The sequence below is a fragment of the Syngnathus typhle genome, linkage group LG9 (genome assembly GCF_033458585.1).
Source record: "Syngnathus typhle isolate RoL2023-S1 ecotype Sweden linkage group LG9, RoL_Styp_1.0, whole genome shotgun sequence".
NCBI lineage: Eukaryota > Metazoa > Chordata > Actinopteri > Syngnathiformes > Syngnathidae > Syngnathus > Syngnathus typhle.
Genome location: NC_083746.1, coordinates 3,791,428 through 3,814,841, shown reverse-complemented (window position 1 = coordinate 3,814,841; position 23,414 = coordinate 3,791,428). Strand labels below are relative to the sequence as shown.

At 41.1% G+C, this 23,414-nt stretch overlaps 1 protein-coding gene across 3 annotated transcripts in view; it reads right to left on the bottom strand.

The window, feature by feature from the left end:
* dachd (dachshund d) overlaps nt 1–23,414 on the bottom strand; it is a 106,862-nt gene that overhangs the window by 32,983 nt on the left and 50,465 nt on the right. For 2 of the 3 annotated variants that reach the window (XM_061287193.1, XM_061287194.1), the window contains exons 2-3: nt 17,145–17,260; nt 7,822–7,977 (exon numbers count right to left, since the gene is read on the bottom strand). In XM_061287193.1, coding sequence (XP_061143177.1) covers nt 7,822–7,977; nt 17,145–17,260 — 272 coding nt within the window. The remainder of the gene's footprint in view (nt 1–7,821; nt 7,978–17,144; nt 17,261–23,414) is intronic. The other variant, XM_061287195.1, reaches the window with a different exon arrangement.

Sequence of the window (23,414 nt, the reverse complement as noted above, 5' to 3'; positions counted from 1 at the left end):
AAGAGACAGACAGACAGAGAGAGAGAGAGAAAAGAGAGCAAGCTCTTTGCTCATCTTGTCTTCACTTGACAACACCTTGCCAACCTTCTGTTCCTGAACCTTTTAAACGGCTTCTCCCAGCACCACAACACAAAACAGTGCTGTAATGCATAAATCAGACAATAATGTCCCCCCCCCCCAACACACACACACACAACCACTCTGCGAAGGAGCTCTTGTTCATGAATCGAATTCCATTCAGCCCATGGCTAAAACCTCACTCGCTCTCGAGAGCTTCCCTGCGACAAAAGGCTCCCACAAGAGAGCTGCGCAAGAAGATGGATGAAGTTGCCCCCAGACACTCATATCAGGTCAGCATGCGCTTTATCCCCTAATGGTTAAGGTTACGATAGAGTAGAGATGGGGGTAGATACCAGATATTAGCCTGAGGGCCATCGTTCTGTCTAGCAGGAACAACAAGAAAGTGCTCGCCACCGTCCGCTATCCATGTGGTGGCCCACATTCGCAGAGCAGCCACCAGTTTCCCGCAGCAGCAAGCAGGTTGGAGCCGCTTCGGATGTGTCCTTCCACCCGGAGAGCGTTATTATTAGAAAGGACATAAACAGACTAATTAAATCGCAGTAGTGGAGCCGAGGCTGACAGCTGGCGCAGAGTGTGACCAAACCGATTGCTGTCAAGAGTGCGGGCGCGGCATCGCTGCATGTGGCCTCGTCTGTGGACAGGCACAACATCGTGCCGCAATGCCACTACTCATACATGAATATAGTCTCAAATTTAGTGTTTTTTTTTTTTTTTTACTTTTTTTTTTTTTTTTTTTAGATTTACTTTTTTTACATTTTTTTATTAGATTTCTTATTAAATTAAAAACACTTTTCCTTGCCATAACTCATTGCATTGCTGTATATCAGTGCTTCTCAATTATTTTCTGTTACGCCCCCCCCTAGCAAGAAGAAAACTATTCGCGCCCCCCTCCCCACCGTGACTATCCTAACTTGTCTTGTAAGTCGTAAAATGTTGCACTGTCGCAAACGTGACAGAAGTAACAATGAGAGCGCCACTGCCCCCTGCTGTAGTAAACGCGCAATTACACTTTATTCTAGTACTGCCAAAAAAAAAAGCCTGTTCCCCAGGGTCACACGCGCCCCCCCAGGAATAGCACCGCGCCCCCCAAGGGGGGCGCGCCCCACTATTTGAGAAGCACTGCTGTATATATATATATATATATATATATATATATATATATATATATCATAAAAAATCATCTATTTTCGAAGACAGGTGCCCAAAAAAAAAAAAATATATATATATATATATATATATATATATATATATATATATATATATATATATATATATATATATATATATATATATATATATATATATATATATATATATATATATGGTTTTTTTTTTGGGCACCTGTCTTCGAAAATAGATGATTTTTTTTAACTAGCAAGGCTAACAATATCATTAAAATGTAGCAATATTTTAGTTGGAGATCAAAAATGATTGGCAATACTTAAAATGCTGGCCAGAGGATTTGATTTCATTGTAGAATTGGTCTAAAAACAAGATACTTGTCTTCCTGTTTTCCCAGGAGGTAATGATGAATCACTTCACTGTCTGAGTCTCTGAGAGAGTCTCCAGTATGAGTCTCCCAGTGCTCCGTCTGATCCACACATTTCTTCACGCACTGGAGCCATGATAATTGTTTGATAGAGGTCTTGATGGTTTAGTTTTGTCATCTCTACCTCTTGCCATCACAGGTTGTGATGCTGTGTAACACTTTTAAATGCTTTGCGCGGCTACCAAGAAGCATTTGCAAACATACTCAGTTTTAACTTAATCCCTTTCGTGCAATTAGTTGATCGAATATTTGAGTTGCTTTTTTTTTTCAAATTGCATTTCATCTTTAAATCATATTCAATTTGTATTACTGTAAAAAAATCTGTGATCTTTCCACGTGATACTAAAGGGAGCTCGAGGTACACTCACAATCCATTTGTCATAATTCATACGCTAATGACTAATTTAGTCGCTCAATTAAGACGAGCGGGAATCAAACAGACCTATAATATTAGTCCTTTATTGATGACTGAGAATAGGAATCCAGATTGTCAGCACTTAGTTTATCAAAATAAAGCTTGTTTGTGAGTTTGCTTTCTTCTGCAAAACATAATGGCAGACATTTTGGCAGCCAACGGAAATGACATAATTTATTTTTTCATCAGGTGTTTGCCTTCACTTGGAAGAGATTATGGACACTTGCATTCTGTAGGCCAGTAATACCAAAACAGTGTGTCACCGCCCAACACGTATCTTGCATGAAAAATCCAATTTCACTAAATTGGTCTGAAAACTATTTCTAACAAATAATTTGTTCATCTAACTTATAACAGCGACATTTTGTAACAGGCAGAATCATTGAATGATCCCACTAGACGACATACGCTACAAAATTTTCCCTTGTATCCACTTTTTGTGTCATCAGATCTTTTTGTCATGTAAAATGAGTGTTGCTCCAACGTTGGCCATAATAAAGAGGGCTGAGAAGATTTTCATCAGATAACAATGTGATTTACACATATGTGCATTCATAAACACTGCTATCCTAGCATCTCATTTAGCATTTGGACGTAAATTGACTGGCTGATGTGATCCAAAGTGCTATCCAGCAGAGCGGTAAACATTCAGGTAATTAGCGCTCTCTCTCTACGCTCGCTCTGGGCGTCTCTTTGGCGTCACCAAGCACGGACCCCATATCGGGAGGGGGGCCCCGTTATGCATTGATCTTGCAAATTTAAGGCTAACTGCCCCAGATTGCCTCGTCTTCATGTACCTTCTGGATGAGCGGTGCGCGCTAGACTACGTGCTGTTTGTGGGCCGAACGCAATGACTCAGGCCTCGCTGTGCACCTTCAATAATTAATGATTCTCCTTAAAGCACCGTTCTATCTGTGACCGCAGACATGATGATGATGAGAAAATATGGTTTTAACAAGTCAATAATGGCAACGACAACAAGAATAACCTAATCAATGCGGCTGCAGTGTTTGCAAACTTGAATGATAAACGCCGATAATTGATCCCTTACATTTCTCTTTCGCGTGATGCCATTTGTTATCGACCGGCCAAGGATAATGGGAACTTTCTAGTTTAGATTTAGCATGACTTCTGCCCTCCCCACCAGCCTTCCATTCCTTTATGCTCTGTCTTCATCCTTTCAATATGAAATTTGCAAGCTGTAGCGTCAGCTTAACCAAAAAGGATTAAGTCCCAAACCCAACAGAGAACACAGATAATGCTCAGTAATTGGTAAAAAATGAAGATGAATGGGACAGCTAGATAAGGACCAATTAGCTGCTGGGAGTGTACAGCTGTGGTCTCCTCACAGAGCGCTCTCAGGGGCCAGAGCCCCCCTTTTCTCGTGCACACACACACACACACACACACCCAGACAAATGCGCTAACATGCAAGCATGAGGGTGGGGCTGCCAGAAATTAGCCTGATGACCCTGGAACGGAGAGAATGATGCTTCTTCCTTGTCTTGCCATTTTCCCCTTAAACTGACACACAGGCAACATTCCAGGTACGTGGACAACGCCAAGTGAGCAGGTGGTGATTCGGGATTTCGAAGTAGGCTACCATGTCTACCCGACGGCGGAACTAAGGTTGAACAAATCTGACAATGGTCGAATTAAGAACGAAATAATCTTACAGGAAGTAATGACAATTTGATGAAGGGTCAAACTGTGGTTGTCATAAAACCAACATGTGATGTTTCCAAGAATGTTTTAAAAGCAAATTTTCATAAAGAATAAACACAATGATCATTATTGGCAACTTGTTCGACTATATTGTACCGCGCATTGAGGTTCAGCGACGATATGTACCGTAATAGTGCCACTTAATGTCCTATGGTGTTATTCTTTCCATCTTTTGGGATCATCGAGTACACACAAAGAGCTGAATTTAAAGCACAGAAGCATAGAAAATTGACAGATTCCAAATTGTACCACTTCAGAGGCATTCAAATGACCAACTTAAAAGATCTCCTTGAGTCCACATATCAGATTCCTTATTTTCATCCATTCACAACAGTAGTTACGGTGTTTTTCCACAAATTACCCTGTTTTCTGATTAGTTAAACAGTCTGCTATATGTTTTTTTGCCTTTTTTTCCCCAGATTGCATTGACATGGAATGAAATGTGTGAAGTTAAATAACTGTCACTTCTCCAACCTGGTTGGGTTGAAAACAAGTCTCACTATTTAACAATAACAATGATGCTGACATCATCTACTGTATTAATCTGATTGTCTGATTATTAACACAAGTGCAACAATCTTCCTTTTAGCTGGGTTCTATGAAAAAAGCAAACGGTCGATCTTCTATGTCAGCTCTGATGCAGGTATTTTGCTGGGCCGTTGTTTAAAAGACTCAAGGGCTTATAGCATCAGTGAGAGTCCACAAATATGTTTTGATGTGGTCAATCATTTTTCGTAAAATTCCACCCGTGTGGAGGGACATTTGTTTGAGCCTGGCATGCGCAAGAAAATGGTTTTGCACAGTATGTATGGTCACCGCCTGAGTCTCCACTGCTCCGAAGTAGATTAGGAAGTGGTGCATTTTAGCAGTCTTGTCCTCTCTTGTGTTTCTTTGGTTGGTGGCATCATCTGGCTGACGACAGTCAGAATTCCCATATCTAATTACGAGCGGGATTTCAGCTCCATTAGAGCTGCGTGGTGACGAGTTGGACGAGTAGAGTGGCAAGCACCCGGTGGCCAATGAGAAGGGTGGAAGTGGGGAGCGGAGTTAGGGGGTAAAAGACGGATGGATGGATGTTGATAAAATAATAAAGGAGGAGAGATTGAACATTGTTATCTTTACCTCCCGCTTCTATTTCTGAGAAACACTTTATTTTCCTTCCACGCTAGAGAAGAAAGAAAAAAAACAATTCCTTCTCATGGAATTGGCAGGTGTTTGTTAGTGGGCAGCGGACAGTATTTTCTCTCCCAGTAATGAAGGTTGTGGCTGGGGTCAGTGCACAGAGGAGGGCTGGGGAGGGTGGTGGGTGGTGGGGGCTGTTTATCCCCCTCAAGGCCCAGCGCCACACGTGTTTTGCTTGGTCTGTGATCTGTAATTGTGGCATTTCCTGAGAGGCGCAGGAACAATCCAGTGTGCTCGGAGAGGGCTGCTCCTAACAGGCAACCCCCATTCGTTCCCGTAAAAAAAACACTCTTCTCATTTCTTTGTCTCTCATCACATATTCCCATCATTCAAAACTATTTCCCCTCTTGCTCAGGATGTTTGCATTCTTTGGTTTAAGAGTGGAACCGGCTGTTTTTCCTTTTCTTATAATTAATAACATTGATGCAAGCAGGAAGCTAATTGAGATGAATATTTAATGCAATGAGAAACATTAGGCTGTTGAATTTACATCAACACAAAGACAGCGACCGCCGATCCAACTCTACAAATGGAACAGAGTGTCCTTCACAGACTGGCTCGGCTTTCAGCCGCCTCACACAAACACTCGGAGGAGCCACCTGTAGCGAAGAGGTTCGGGATTTAATATAGCCATGTAGTCCAATTATATCAAAGTCATGGTTGGTCACATATACTTGTATATATATCCTGCCTCAAAGATTTTGTAAGGAGGTAGCGTGAGAGGTAGGCAGGGTAAAGATAGGTAGGTATATATAAGGGGTACAGGTAGACTAGGGCATGTAGAGTAGGTATGCTGGAGTTGGTCGGTGGGGAATTGGGGTTTTATACCTTTAGTTACCTTAAAGGTACTTTAGGTAGGATAGATGGGTCGGGTTTGTAGGGATGGTAGTAAAGTAGAGTGGGAAGTACGGAGGTGGGAAGTACATAGTTAAGTTGGGGAGGGTAAAAAAGGGTGGTAGGTGGGGTAAGCACAGCAGGAAGGTCAGAAGGTAGATACTATAGGTTGGAGGGTAAGGACATGATAGGAGGGGGGAAGGTACGTAGGTAGGTAGGTAGATTAGAAAGCGCTGGGAAGATGGACGGTACATATGTAGGTAGGTATGCGTGTGTGACGATCATTGGGACTTTAACTTTTAATTAGACCTTTTCAAATAGTTGCTGAATTGTTATCACACAAGTTGGTATTTAGGTGGATTTAATAATGGTATTAAATATAATCCAAGGGTAGAGACGGATGAAGAAGCGATGCAATAACTCTGCGGCGTATTATCAGGATGACTCCTGCTGGCCACCCCTGTCACAGGCGAGTGCTTGATATAAACACGAGATTGCTGCGACACCCGGTAATCAATACGAGGATGGTTTTCAGTAGCAAACATCATTTGTCTCCGAGACCATTTCTTTGACCAAACGAAGCATTAATTCAAATCATAAATCTGAGCTGATTTAAATCCGCACAGAGTGAGTGAGAGCAGGGGCGAGATGAGGAGGAGGTGGGCGCTCGGGGGTTGTAGAGTGGCCCTGTCGAGCTAATGATTTATTTTCTACATTTCTGCGAGCGAGAGATTTGTCCATACTCACTGACAGGTCACCTTCAAACGCCACTGGCAGACTGTTCATCACCATGCAGACGAGCATGGTCTCATCGCGTCGGGTAAATATTAAAGGAAAAAGAATCCAATTGATTGTGGATGAGGCCGAGAGGCGTCACCGCCATATATTTCACTCACAAGCTAATGCCGGACGCACCTGAGAGCCCCTACCGCCCTTCGCCGGCTAGAATTACGATTCTAGTGCAGTGTGGCCGGGCTCAAGGTTACCATTTAAATTGTAAAAAGATAAAAGAGTTTCTTATTAGCTCCATTGCCGTAGCCTTGCTGTTGGTGCTCACATTTATCTTTATTTCCGTGACCTCGCGCGCTCCTATTCTCTTCCGTCTTTCTTTTTTTTTACACACTCCATTCTCTCAGAGCGATGACCTCACGCTTTATGCATTCCGCATTGTTAAAATCGGCTTTGAGAACACATCCTGTTTTCGTGCGCGGTGTCAAGTGTTACCGGTGAAATGTATTCAGGAGTCGCAGTAAGTGAATCCAAAAGCTTCCATTTAGCAGCCAAAGCTACAGGGAATACATTTGGTTAATAATTTGGAACGGGCTGGTGGATCTGCTCTATTATCGTTCTCTTTAATACACTAAGTGCTTCTGTGTGATATCATGAAAATCCTTCTGCATTTTAGGGCTAATAATTAATTGGAATGGCGCATAGCGAAAGGAGAGAAGAAAAAAACCCAAAGCTCTCACAGCAATTCAATTAGGCCTTGTTAAAAGGCTGATAGCTTTGGGAAATTGTGTTCACAGATTCACTTAGCCTTTAAGAGTGTTGTGTTTTTTTTTCTCACCTTCAACACAACAATCTCATGTGTCAGGTGAGGAAAACAAGACGGATCCTGAAAAAGCTTTTCAGCGAGCTCAAATGAATTAATGTTAGTAGTTCACTTCTAATAATAAAAATGACAATATTTCTAAATTGGATACATTTTCAGTGGGTTTGGGTTTGGAAGAAAATCAGACACGATTTCAGTCTACAAAAAAAGGGCAGTCGAAGTTGTCATTATCTATTTTGAAAACTAAGTTGAAAAATAACCTTTCAGTTATTGTCTGTTGGTTACCTGGTGAGCAAAAAATACAATCCTCCAAAAATATACCGTCATATTTGTTTTTAGCTACCATTAGTTAAGAAGTATTGCGCTTTAAAATGCAAAGCTTGCAAATATATTGAATATTTTTGTTTTTGGTCAAGATTATTATGTTAATTGTTGTTCCTGAGAATGACTGTATTTATAACAGTTCAGGATATGCGTCCTCACCGACGCTGGAGCTCAGGTCTCCATTCTCACCGTCGGCCCCGTGATGGTGGTTGGCGTTGGCATGGTAGCCGCCCATGGCCTCCAACTTGATCTTCTTGACCTTCATGGCCTCTGCGATGGCCGCGTTGGCAGCTGCCGCCGCTGCCGCCGTCAAACCTTGAAGAGGGAAATGAGGAAGCACATACTGCTTAGCTTCAGAGTGCCACAAGTCCGCCAGGGGACGCAAAAAACCTGCTTGAGCAAATGAATGAAAAAAAGTGCACTTGTGAAAGAGTAGAACAATGAATAATTTTATACCCCATAGGGACTAAGCATGTACGTGCTTTTTCATGAGGTGACACACGATATCTTCACAGCAGGCTGTCATGATGATAGTATCATATGATTATGATGAAGGCTACACCCACCCCATGGTGCCTCGCCCTCTATAATGAAATATTTGTGAGATCAAGGGAAAAGGATGCACGTGATGTAAGCATTTTTTGTTTATTTTGTTACAATTTAAATTTATGAGTTATAATACGTCAATCACAGATCTCCTATAACCGGGTGTGGACTAGTGAATGGAGCATCAGCCAGCAGTCATCTGGGCCCAAATGTGACACTTTCTTCCAATCCCCCTAAGAGAAGAGCCCATAATTTAAAGGCGGTGGACCACTGGTTCATCTTTATTGTATAAACGGGAAAGAATATAATCAGAATATAGCACTGAAACGTTCCTGCCCCTTTCTTGGAGTCGTCAGGGTGCACAACTCTTGGATGTGGAGCGAGCAATGCAATGTGGGAATAAAATGGAGATTGTGGAAGTTGCATGAAATTAAAGATTCTCGTCTTGGATGCTGAAATATGTCCAGAAATGATGCTGCAATATCCGGTACAGTAACAGCATTGCACCAGCAACAGCAGGTGTGAACTGGAAAGTCAATCTGTCGATAAGCAGGTTGTAACATTCGAATATAAAAAGTGACTATGAAGTGATGGAACTACCATCCGCATGTCTTGAGCAATATTGCACACACATATATTGTAGTTGAGAGGATTTGTCACAGATTTAATCAATTTCAGTCTTCATCAGAAAAAAAATCCTTCCAAATATAAAAAATATGGAGTTGGCCCAACATCACCAGCGTTTCCAGTGCACAAGATAATTTTGGGTGCCTAAATATAGATTTTTCGAGACAACTCTTCCAATTTTTAAACATAGACATGCCTAGACCTTCAAAAAATGGATTGGATATTATCTAGTATATGCGGGATAATAGACACACATATGGCGAGTGCACTGCAGAGATCATAAAGCATCCGGTTTGTCATTGCGTCACTTTCGGGGCTTCTGGTTGTATCAAACGTGACTTGAAATCTTTATTCATGAGCCTGTTGTCTTCAGCAGTGGGGACAAATAGTGTTAAAGCTCTTACGGGCCTGCGTGTACAGTACGTACGTTCTCGGGAGAGTCCCCAGATTCTCTGCGCCAACAACATCAAAGATGCACAATTGGGAAAAGACAAAAAATATATATAAAAGGAAAGCGGCTATTAGTGGAATCACTCCGATCCACCATAGAGTATATCACCTGCCCTTTAACTGCTTATACTTGATATGCAGCTTTGTCTTTGCATTTATCTCCGATTTGTGTCACCCTTAGCAGTGGCTTTTAGCACACATGGGAAGGGGTGGGACTCAAACGTGTGAGCCCGGCAGAAGACCCTCTCCTTCCCAGCTGATAGGCAGATGGTGAGAGTCATTCTGCGCATATAATTCCGAAGCTTGTTTGCATCTTAAAATACATCGGGACCATATTGACGCACTGTATACATCATGTCACCGATGGCCCTCTCGTTTGCGGGCGGCTGTTCCATATGCAAAAGGAGTCAGATGGAAGAAAAGTCACAGGCCCATAAGAAGGTGATACTTGTGCACATAATGAATGTCGCCTCTGCCTGGCCTGAAGGTCAACCTTCATTTGTGTATAATAGCCAAGAGTCAACTGTTTCCCAAATGAGACGTATGCAGAACAGACTGCAGAGTAAATATTGAAATCACCTCCGGGGCTGTTTGTGTGATAAATTCACCGCACAAATCAGGTGCAGAGTACACCTCGCCGTGCCCCCACCCGTAGCTTTGGATGTGGTTTATTGCGCTACAGCCTTTCCGTCCTTAACATTTGTGAGTTTTGCCGAGGATCTTTTAATTGCTGTTTGTTTAGTGCTTGTTTGGTTTACTAAGACGGCAAGCGGCAACAAACATTTCCTCACCCGTGTCCATCAAAGCTTGTGGAAGTCGGGTGAAGCAAGTGAATATGTATACGGTATGTTTGGGGGAGACCTGAAACCTGAGATCTCACTTTCTAGAATGAACTACACCAATGGAGGATACACAGTTCAAATTTGGATGAATCATCTTGGACAAGTTTGTATTTGCACGAGGCCTCGAAATTGTCCAAAAAAAAAAAATAAAAATACAAATGTCAAACAGTTCATAGGTCAGATGACTTAATTATTACAGGAGTTAGAGTTTTTAGCAAAGAAAGCAAAAAACATTCCACCAATGAGGTACAGTATAATAGTCTAAATTTGAACGTTTGCTTTAGAATAGAATAGAATGGATCTTTCTTGTCATTGTCACACATGTACAACGAAATTTAAAAAGTGCCAACCGATCAGTGCATGAATAAAAAAGAAATAGAATAAATAGAATAAAAGATAAAAAAAATACAAGCTAAAAACCCACAGAAGAACATACACAGACAATCATTTTCTTTTAGCGGCATTCAATGTGACTACCGCTGTAGGGTAAAAACTGTTGGCGACAGTTGTCTCTCTGTTTGGAATTCATGACCCAAATTTGGTAGCAATCTGACAAATCAAACTAATTTGTTTTTGTTTGAGGTCTGCAATGGCTAATGTCATCTAAATATGAAACAGCTTTCTATTATTTTTGGGCACATATTGCTATGTTTTGTGCTTCCTGCCATGATACAATTATGAAAATAGTTGTGGATTAATTGGATAATCGATCAGTTTTCAATTCATTTATTTATTTTGACACCTCGAGATTATACTATTCAGAAATGCGTTGTACTTTTGGTGACGTTGCAACATCAGAAAATGCATTAATCTATAAAAACAAATCTGAAACTACAAAGAAGTCCTTGTAAAAGAAACTATGGATCAGATATTTCTGATTGGCGGGCAAACAACCACTGTGACTTTGGCTAAACGATTTGCTGCATAATTCTCTAGTCTTTCTTCTAGTAATTGTTTCATTCCAACAGATCAATTGTCAAATCTTCAGAACCCGCGGCCTGACGCGGCAGACGTAATGAGGAAGACAGGGAAGTCCATTAAGCCGCAGGAAGTCAACGTCAACGTTCCACTCGGTTACTAATCTGCATTCATTACCATGCAAACAAAACAATGCCGCCTCGTATAGTCTCCCAAAGTCACCTTTAGATTCAGACACTGGTATAGACACAGGTACGAATCATCGGGAGCGCAAAAGCAAACAAAAAAAGCAGAACCCGTCAAAGAATTAATGGGGACTAGCGTGGCGGTGTCACACGGGGAGCACCAAACAGCAAATAACAGAGACAAGGTCTGACGGTAGCCCTTGGAGCAGCTGTCATATTAAATAATAATGAAGGATCTATTAATATGCAAAGGAAGCAGCAGCCGACTGGCTTAACGCTGTCATGCCTCCGCATATTGTCAGGATCTTCATCATTAATTAACATGCTAGCTGCCCCATACCTGCGCCAATGTCAGAACATTCTTACGACAAACACCCCGATGCCTGTGCCCTCCGCAACTAACTCGCATAATTGAATTAAAATCAGATTATCTTTGCACGACTGCATAAAAGACAGATTCGTCTTTTTAACAGAATGAAAGTTTTGGCTTTGTTAAAGAGCGCACCACGGGCACAAATTAAACACCGGGTTACGCCTGCGTGCGGCAGCACAATCATGACACCGACCCCGGGTACGCTCTTTGGTGTGCTGCGCCGATATGAACTGAGCTGCATCGCATCACGTTACGTTTGGTATCAGTTACAGTGCTTGCTAAACTTATGACAAGATGGCAAAGGAGAGGAGTAGCTGTGAGGCTGTGCAACAAGCAATGCAAAGATACAACGCTAAAGTAAAAGCAGGCCCGTAGGTAGCCGATAGGATTGGTGCACAAGAGGTTCTGTTTTTTTAGATTCTATTTCTTTTGTCTGGTTATGTCTTTTGTGTGTTTGTCCTCTACTCATTATTGTCGTCTGAATCTTGTGTTTCTCGTTGTGTTTTCAGTTTAATTGTATTTAGTGGTTTTCTTTATCGATTTATTGTATCTGGTTTTGCTTTACTGAGCTCCTGCAGTGCTGTGTTTTTTTTGTTTCCGTGTTACCATGATTTTAGTGTTTACATTTTTACTGAATCATAAATGCCTTTTTGTTTTTACATTACCGTATTTTCTGCACTATAAGGCGCACCTAAAAACCTCAAATTCTCTCAAAAGCCGACAGTGCACCTTATAATCAGGTGCGCCTTATAAATATTTGAGCCACTAATATTGAGGTACGACAGCAGGCATGTCCAAAGTCCGGCTCGTGGGCCAAAGGTATATATCTTATATATGGACAAAGTTTTAAAATGGGCCATTCATTGAAGGTGCGCCTTATAATCCGGTGCGGCTTATAGTGCGGAAAATACGGTAACTTCTTTTTTTATTTGCACACCCACCTTGTTTTCTTGCATTGAGGTCTGCAACCTCAATATATTAAAACCTCGACATATTAAAATACAGGACTTGAGATCATTCACTTCAATGGACCCGACGAGGTGTGCAACATCTTTATCACAAGCTTCGCTATTTCCTCCACAGGTACCGCATATGAAATTGCAAATATGGTTACTTTTATACTCGTATGACAGATAAGACACTAAATTATTACTTAAAACACTGCCTATATGGATAATAAAGGTTTTAAGACAGGGCATCTGCAGGTTTAAAGAAGTCTCATTAAATGTTTTAAGGCAACTTCCATCAAATTTAAGACCTCTCCTTCACTAAATTTGACCATAATGACGGAAGGAAATGGACTTCACATTATATCACAGAAACTGGTAACTACAAATTTGTCGAGAACTTTCCTTGATTTACAAAAGCAAGTTTAGTCACAATGTTTTCAGGGTTCAAGTGTCTTGTTATTATCATTTCGTTAGTTTTTCCTTAAGATCAAGAGACGTTGAGAATAATTGTCAATTTTGCACAAACCCTTTGAGACTTGTGATTTAGGGCTATAGAAATAAACTTGACTTGACTATCCATGAAGTAGTGTTTCTCTGTTTGCAGGTAGGATGTATGCTGTCGGTGGCATTCATTTCTCTAATGGTAAACTCCGTTCCTCTTGCACATAAATGAATTACACTGAAGCTTCTGCTGCTCAAGTGGTGGCCATACTGTGAGTAGAGGTCCTCTCTCCACTTTAGAGGAGATGTCATTCACGTGTGGTGTCAGGCCATGGCAAATAATCCCATTTGGAAGGTTGGGAATGTTGGCTTGGGGGTGGGAACAATCTGTCTGTAATGCATCAGCCACCTGAAAAACTCTTGAGCACGTGCATACAGTTACACGTGTATTTTCACACACACACAGGTACAGTTTTTCCTTAAATGGGAAGATAAGCATATTAGGATGTCCTCTCTTCTAAATGTAAGCAGTGTCAAGGGCACACATACATATGTTAACAATGTGTTCCAACATGCTTATTGCGGCTCTTGTTAGCGTGCGAAGTAAACTTGCACAACAGCGTAGGCGTTGATTTTAATCCGACGCGATTTGTGCATTTAGCGGCAGCAAAAATACAACATTTGCAGATGAATGAGTCATAAACACCACAGTGGATTGGGGCTTGTTTGGAAAAAAAAGTATAAAACAGATTTGACAAATTTGTGCTATGGTGCTTTAGGTACAATTGGCTATTAGTGTACATGGCACCATGGTGACGTTTCTAACAATTTAGAAAAATCCTGCTTGAGCAGGTTTTATAAGACTAAATTAAAACATTATTGCAACATTTAAGACATTAAAGTTATATTGACCATTTCATTATGTTTGTAAACAACAGGCGGCAGAATATTAACTAACACCGACCTAAACTGAAACTAGGGATGGGCGGTAGGGACGGTATATTTAATATAAGGTATGAATTTGCCCAAAGGTAGAAATTTGGAACTGACTGTCCTATCATGGTAATTCTTGTTGTGTTTCTTATTATTCTTATTATTATTTCAGTATGTCTTTCTATCTGCTTTCACATTTTAGAGGGGTGAACACATGTTCACGTTTATCAAAATTCAAAAAGCCTAAAACCAGGACAGGTTAGGCTCATCTGTAACAGAAATAAAAATATGGGCATCTATGTCAATACTCGCATCTATTAAAGCTTTGTTGAAAGTAAGGTATAACTCGTTATTCAGTGACAATACCTAGCCGATAAGTAAATGTTGCTTGGCATAGTCACACATTTATCAATCAAAGCAGCAGAAGACAAACTAGCTCGATACAATAACTAGTATACTAATATTGCATAGCATGGGCAGATTACTGCTGTCGTTCATCTTGTGTTTTTCAAAACTTTCTCAGCAGTCTCTTGACGGTCATTAGTAACAAAAAAAAAAACGTAATAACGCTTTGCTCGGAAATTCTGCGTAAATAGCGTCCTTGGTGAAGCTGTCACCACCCCTGAAGAACACACGGGGGCGCTAGCTGAAGCGATAAGATGTGACATGATAACTATTTGACACACTATCTCACCGCCACCATTTCGCCATCCATCAGGATTCTCTGGACGTGACAGCGACATCAATTAGCCGCCTACTTAGATACTAACTTATGTGTGGTCAATTATATCCAATTAGGTGACTGTCAAAATCGGTAACTTCCCCTGACATTTAACGCCTAATGCTATCATCAAAACGGTTCAATTATAAAAGCAGCAAGCGAAGGGTAGGAAAAGTTGCATCCAATCACAGTTAGGAAAGACTGCGTGACGGTTATGAGAACAGCGAAAACCTCAATTACTTTATCGGCGGCCTCTGAATACCCCGACTAAATGTCAAGATCAGAGCGTCCCTTTGCTTTAAAGGGGGATGATATCAAAAGGCTTCTGTGTTGCTTCTCTGTTCCACGATATAACATGACTTCTTTCTCATCATTGTCCTCCTCCGCACTTTCTACAGATAGCCGCCGACCTCGCCCTATGCGTTCAAAGCAAGTGATTGTGGTGAATGTGCTTCATATTAGGTTTCAAACACCTCACAGACAATTTTTTGCCTCCAGGATGAAAAAAAAATACCCCACATTTGGTATAATATTACAGCAAAGACATAACTACTGGTCTGTTAAAGCAACAATGTGTTGTAATTTAATCGGAACACTTTTGTCGAGTACATACCCTTTATTAAATAAAACCATAAAATTACAAATGACCAATTTTACTTTGTTTTTAACATAATGTGGCCCAGATTGGTCATTGTTAGGGCATTGAATCTTTCACGCCTGGACTGCTCAGCTTGAAAATATTTCACCTCTCATCCACTTCATCACTTCATGGCAACATGGCAAACAGACCGAGCAGTCCTGTTGCAATCGATACGATTCCCTGAGAATTCCAACAGTTGCTGCAGCTCCTGTATATTTTGCTTTTTTTGGATTTATTCCAGCATTCCAAAAGACTCGTCATTAAAGTTGAGAAAATGTTTTCTTCATTTTACAGTGGTTTACAGGTAATTTCTTATTCCTGAAGGGGTTTGAGTGTGATTTTAAATTTGACATTTCACTCAAGTGTATGGGGAGGACCCTGGAAGTTTACGGACATGGCCGTAGAAAACTAGCAATATTGTTTTCTGTGTATTATGCATGGAGTACTTCGGTAAATATCATTTAAGTGAACACTGATAACAGTATAACACTGTTAGACGTGTCAAGAAGGAGAGCACAACAATATGCAAATGAGAGCACTTAAAGTTCCCAACATCAAAGTAGTCACAATGAAGCCCGCCACAAATAGAACAAAAGCGTTTGTCGCAATAAGACTCGGCCTGAGGGGGCATGAGGGCCTGAACGCTTGCTGTTGATTCTTGTGGCGATAAGCTTGCTTTAGCGTCAACCGGTGCCTATGTACATATTGCAGTGGAGTGGATTTAATCGTGCTAATTAGAATACACTCCAGGCAACAAATGCAACATCTACCGGAATAATCTGAGAGAAAAGATCTCCACTTCAATTTATTCAACCTTCCCTTTGTTCTTGTTTTTTTTTCTAGAGGGGCTTAAGTAGACGATCTGTTTTTGGTTAACAAGTGATCGGCGGGCGCCTGGTGGCGGAGGGTGTCACTTTGGACCCATTGCCATTTCGAGGATGAGCTGCAGGGAGCCCTTGAGCGCGGAATACAGTGATACCTCCAAGTCCTAACGCTCCTACCGCCATCATATGTATGCATGATCACCACAAAACTCATGTCACCCAGAATTAAAGGATTGTGCATGTCCTGTATTTAGTATGTATGTGCACTGATGGACACATGACACACTTGGTCCCGTAATACCATGAGAGTCAAAAATAGTTTGTAAAATATCGATGGAATTAAATAAATGGGCCCTTTTTGAGACTTTACTGTGGAAATGCTTCTTTTGGATTAAATTTCACAACAAACCAAAGAAAAACCCAATTTAGGTCTCATGATTTGCACTGAGGTAGCATGAAATTGAAGAGGCATATTATATTTTAGTCAAAATTTAAAATGTGAGTGGCGTTGAGCATTTAAGTTCATCTGTGCTGTATGAAGAGCAAAGACGTCAATTTCTATCTTGGCTTCTTAGTTGTCAGCCAATTAATTTTCCACATTTTGTCATTTTGTGATCAAAACGTTGTGATGTTTTATGCCTCGTGCATGCCAATTTGTTCTTCACAGTCTTAGTTAAGACGTCTTTAATTCAAAAAGAGCAAAATTATGATGAGTGAAAACGCTTACTCCTACCATCTTTTCTTCTCACGTACGTTTTCTTCTCACCCCCCTAATAATGAATTGTCTAAGAAGAAAAAGAAGAGTGCAAGAAGCAGCACTCAAGAGTGAAGTGGGGTATTCATGTAAACCATGTTCGAGGAAGAATTTATAATGTGACAGTTTGGACTTTAGAACGAATTATTCCACATATAATTTATGTAATTGGTATATTTTACTTGACTAAGACAAGTCAACTGTTTGGACTTTAGAACAAATTATTCAAAATATAATCTATGTAATTGGTATATTTTGCTTGACCAAGACTAGCCTACCTGTGGGTGGCATCATGCCAGGGGACATGAGACCGGGGACCGTGTGGGGCATGATGTGTGAGTTCTCGGGCGATGTCACACTCTGGGTCCTCTTCGGGGGCCGTCCGGGTCTGGAGCTGAAAGGAAACACAAGAGGCAGACGTATGAGAGAGTCCGGGGTAGGCAGTGAAGGCGGCAGCGGTGATGGTGGAGGGAAGGGGGGGCGGGGGGTTGGACAGCGACGGCCGCTGTTAACATTTGGAACGTTCCACAACGAGCTAACACGCATTGTAAATAAATTCTCTTTCAAGGACAGTTGCTTTCTGCAGCTCAACATAATAGACTTCCATAACTAATTAGATTACACGCTGAATTCATTTCCTTTTATTGAAGATCAACCACTTTTTGATGCATAATTCATATCCCGTACCTCGTTACCTGTTTCTGCGCATTAATATCCCCCGCACTATTTGAATTGCCTCGTTTGCATATGCTAAAATCCTCAGCCCACGTCAGTCTGGAAATTACGCATTAACTTGTTATAATTATTGCAGTCAGGCCGCTATTGATTTATGAGACTTTTAAAAACCAAATATGTGTAGTTGCAGTAATGAATGATATTTTAAGCTTCTTCAGGAAATTAAAAGCCAATGGCTGCCTTAGGAAATGTTCCGCTTGCTTGATTTAATGCATGCCATCGCTGGAAGGTGCTGTGACAGAGTGATTCAGACCTGTTGGACCACTCCGATGGGGGGGGGGGTTTATTACAGCGAGCGAGGGGCACAGATCCAGCCGTGATAAATGACCCAGTCACCTGACTGAGAGGGGGGAAAAGGGCCTTGGAAGCAGATAGCACACCGACTTTCCACGTCTTACTCATTGGCGTGTTAATACAGCTCCGAGTTGCAATCAATACCTACTTTGCTGGCTTATACTTACAAAAAGAAGCCTACAGGGTGACAAAAACATATTATAAGGGGGCAAAGAGTCCATAAAGGTATACTCCGATGTCGCTACTGAAGATGAATTATGGCCAACTTGACACCGATGACATATTGGCGTCATAAATTATTGAGCATACAATAGTCTGAGCGTTATCAGGCTACTAAATCCAATCCAAAATGAGCAGGGGTTCGTGTTTAAAATATTTCAAAGATCACTCAAAACCAGAGCAACATGGTGTTCATTTCAGAAAGACAAATCAAGGCCAGAAATCAAACTGTGGGATGGTGTTGGCCGACACGTTTTTTCTGTTAATAAGACAGCAACAGTCAAATGTGATGTGCTCTGTTCCACTAGAAACCACAATTACATTTCCACAGAGATAAATGTTTGTTCTTGTGCTAATGAGAAAATTAGAAAACAACAAGATAGGAAAGGCACTCCAACAAAATATTTGACTATTCACTCAGACTTGTTTTGTGGTAAGGATTGGGGCAATGAGGGAAGGGAGTTATGCTGTTGTCACTTCGGTATTTGCCTATCGTAACGTTTGCATTTATTTGAGGTTTGTTGTGAGAGCTCTAAGGCATGGGTGTCAAACTCAAGGCCCGCGGGCCAGATATAGCCCGCCACATCATTTTATGTGGCCCGTGAAGACAAATTGTGCATCAAATTGATATGTGGTGACCAACAGAAAGACTTTCTACCAGGAACTTGCACCTATAAGGAAGGGGAGGAAGTTGACATGTTTCTGGGTGCAAAGGGATTTTAGATATGAACAGATAAAAGACTCACTGCTGCTTGTTGTGTAAACAGTTCGCTTTTGTGTGGAGGGTAAATGGGACATAACTCGTCTTTGTGTCCTCGTCATAACTACCGTATTTTCCGCCCTATAAGGCGCACCTAAAAACCTAAAATTTTCTCAAAAACCAACAGTGCGCCTTATAGTCCGGTGCGCCTTATATATGGACCAAATTCCTAAATTTAAACTGGCCAGAATAATTGTGTCATGAAATCAATCATAAGTGGCCCACTGAAGACTATGAATCATCAATCAAAAAGACTATGGATCATTATTTTATGATTATAAAGTAATTTGTTCTGTCTGAAGTTGAAATAAAAAAGATAAAATGGAGAATGATTTGATTTGGATTAGAAATCTGACATGATGCATTAATGGTGCGCCTTATAGTCCGGTGCGCCTTATATAAGGATAAAGTTTTAAAATGGGCCATTCATTGAAGGTGCGCCTTATAGTCCGGTGCGCCTTATAGGCCGGAAAATACGGTAATAAGTTCGGTTTGCAAAGAAAATCAACAGATTTGAACGACAGTTAATGATCGATAGGTGGAAACGTACCCTTTGAGCAAGATCTTTTCCAAAACGAATATTCAGAGAGTTTAAGAATAAAGGTTCAATATTTTAGCCTATGTTGAGAACAGAAGTACTAACAACATTTGAAAACTAGTAATGCAATAAAGCTTGTGTGGTGCACGGAAAAAAATCTCGTCTTCTTCCCTCAAATCTGTTTAGGTGACGATGTGCTTTTTTTTTTTTCCTCCTAAACACTTGTGGCTGAATTCCGGGCCCTCATCAGCCAATGTGGTCGTTTGCCTTACAGCCCATCTCATTGCATTTCCCACAGGCAGCATCCGCAGCAAACGGCCTTAATAGTGGGGTTTATTCAGCCGTGTCTTGTGAGGTTTACTTACCTCGCTGCTTGCTAATAGAGTGCGCTCGCTCGTTCTGTCTGTCTGAATGTGCTGACTCTCACGGAGCGGCTCGAGGGGACTAAAAGCCGACCCTCGTCGAACCCTTTGAAGGGGGCGGGAAAAAAAATATACAAGCGAGCGGAGTGGCGAGGGAGCCAAAGTGAGAGGAGGGCAGCGAGCGAGTAGAGGGTGGGAGGGGGACAAGTGCCCGCTCAACCTGGGAATGTCTGGAAATGTAATTCCTATTTCTATATATGCCTCTTTGATCGGAGGAGAGGGAGCGATCGCGTACAGTTTTGCTGTCATCACTTTCACTCGTACTCTGGCTGAATTATTTATGAAAGACCTCAATGGAGGCTACGTGACGGCTAAAAGGCTTTTCGCCCACAATACAAAAAGCAAAAAAGGCTTCTCGAATGGACAAAAAAAGTGATGTTAAAGGATGCGGACTCCAGTTGAAAAAAACTGTAAGGGAAAAGTGGTTTGTCAGCTTGTATGCACAAATGAAAGTAGCACAAATGTACTTGGTAACACAGCATCTGCACATCTGTGACGGTCAAGCTAACTAACACAGAGAGGAACTCAACCTGGCCTCCAACAATAAAAGCGCCAGGCTATTCATCAAGCAGCAGATGCTGACTTCCCTAAATAGCCTGGCATAGAAATGGGCTCCAAACTAGGCCATTATTGCAAAATACGTGCATGGCTGAGGTTTTCATAAAAAAAAAAATAATCAAAGAATAGACTGAGACCAGAAATGCAAAATGTGTAAACTATCCCTTCAACCAGTTTACGCTGTTGGTTGATCATGGATGCGTTGTTCTTGATTGCTATTGCAATTGTCTGGGCCAGTTTAGCACATAAAGTTGCATGAAATATAAATTGCAGGACCGGTCAGAAAATAAGATCCATCTTTGACTGTTTTACAGCTCCTTTATCATTTTCATCTGGTATAAATTGTGTGCGGAAATAGAGAAAATATTTAAAACTGGGAGGTGACTTGTAAAACAAATGATTCAAGGCTTTATTTACATTTGAGCTGCAAAGGATATTTGAGGGCCTCACATCTCTGCTGGCTTCAATTAAGCAACCCAAATAGGCCCCGGCAGCAAATATGCGATGTATCTATTTCTTTGTTTTGCTGCAGTCGCCAAAAGAAAATAACGATGAACTTTCCCTGAACCGGACCCCCTTTAATGGCACGGCCTTGTGTTGACCCAGCAGAGTCGCCGGCAACCCGATACTCGCCAACACACTACGCCGCAGCGGGCAATCGGATTACACGGGGCCCAACACGAGTCCGATTTCAAGGCCTCGACGCAATAAAAGCCCCGATAATTGCATTCACGTTCTCACCCCGGTTTTCAGGAAGTGATAGGCGAAGAATATCGCAAAAGGGGACGGAAACGGCGACTGGGATCTCATTACGCAGAACGCCGCTAATGCAGTGATTACGATCGCTTATAAATCAATCGATAATGTTGAGCCCAAGTGAGCGTGCCGCCTTTACTGGATTTTGTTACACACATCTGCTGCTCTCCCGTCTTTCGGAATCCAACCCGATTATGTCAACAGAGATGGTAATATTATTTTCCGGCGGTTCTGATTGAGCCATTAACCTTTTATCTGGGCTTTTGTTTGACGTGCCTAAAAGGTAGGCATGAAGATATTTATTCCATTTCCGCTGCTTGCTCGGCCGACAAACAAACGAGTGAATCATTCCGTGTGTAAACAAAAGGCCTGTGCAGGTCTCCGCCAATCAGACCTTATAAAATATTAACCCAATGTCATTGCCCTTTGAAAATCTCTCACCTAGAATTCCCTAATTGTTCCTTTTCTTTATCTCTCCACAGCAGAGAGTAAATAAATTAACAAAATAGCTTTTATCGCCCCGAGTAACCTTTTAACTGAAGGATTATCTGGGGTTTATTTTTCATTTCTCCACCAGCGATAGCGGAGCGTGCACCCATTGATTAGTTCGCCAGGGTGGTGACCAGCCGTGAAAACAAGGTCTTATTGATAAAACAAAGCGCCTCCTTACCGTTTTTTCAAAGTGCCGGGTCAGGCAGAAACAGACGCTTCGGACCGTCAGGGACCAAAATATGCTGACTTTTATATTTTTTATGTATTTGGTCAGGTCAAACAGTTTAAAAACTCCCCTGGGGTGGGGAGACGCTGTTTGGAGGACTTACTATCAATAGAAAATTCAATAATGCATTGTTGGACAGAATAAATCAACTCCAAATTAAATATTTCATGCAAGCTAGCATCTGTATTTTTAGAGAAAACTATTTAACAGGATATGGACCATTTGGGAAATATCAAGCACTTTTACCAACACCAAGATAAAGTATAGCGTTTTGAAGTTTTAAATTCAAAACACAATTCGCAATTCTCACATGGGAATGGATGAAGAATGAAACATTGTTTCAGTCAAGTAAGCATTACAAAGCGACTCGTTAAAAGGAACATTATGAGTTAGATACTGCCCGAGCATAGCAAGAGGTGTATTCTACCAGACTTGTCGCCGGGTTTGAGTTTTTGAAGGGGGACATAAAATGAAGGATCTTTAAAACGATTACCCTTGAGACAACACTTGCTCAATATTTTAAATGATCTTCTGTATTTTATTTGTGCAGCGTTGCCCCACGTAGTCAGATATCGTCAAGCCAGAATTATCAATCATAAAGTATTTATTTACATTTTTAAGGAGCCCCATTGTCCCATTTGTATCATTTTTCTTTATCATATTTAGCTACCGAATATGTTACTTTATTCAGAACAAATCAGTTATTTATTTTATATGTTTATTATATCCATATTACCATATTTTCCGGCCTATAAGGCGCACCGGACTATAAGGCGCACCTTCAATGAATGGCCCATTTTAAAACTTTATCCTTATATAAGGCGCACCGGACTATAAGGCGCACCATTAATGCATCATGTCAGATTTGTAATCATTCTCCATTTTATCTTTTTTATTCCAACTTCAGATGCAACAAATGACTTTCTAATCACAAAATAATGATCCATAGTCTTTTTGATTCATGAATCATAGTCTTCAGCGGGCCACTTATGATTGATTTCATGACACAATACTTCGGGCCAGTTTGAATTTAGGAATTTGGTCCATATATAAGGCGCGCCGGACTATAAGGCGCACTGTTGGTTTTTGAGAAAATTTTAGGTTTTTAGGTGCGCCTTATAGGGCGGAAAATACGGTATATCTATTAATCCAGTCGATTAGCTAATATATGACACTAAGATAAAGATTATAGTCTAGTTAGGGTAAAGACTACAAGTTCTGTTCACTGCGCAGTGGATACAATCTTGTCCGCAAACACAAAAGTACAGATAACATCGGGTGGCCATGCAAACTAACACACCAGGAACTGAGAAGCGTTTTGTGAATCATTTACAAGTTACCATGCGGAAACCATTTCCTCTTCCAAACAAATTGTCGCTTCAAAAGACCCAAATAGTGAAAGGAGTCCGTGTTCTTTCATGCAACTTTTGACATTTTTCTTTGGATCTTCCCAAGTGATTTACTATCTTGACTTTTCCGTCACCCCTGTGAGACAAAAAGACTAAATTGTTGCAAACTGTTAAGTAAAAAAGGCAATAAGTATGCATT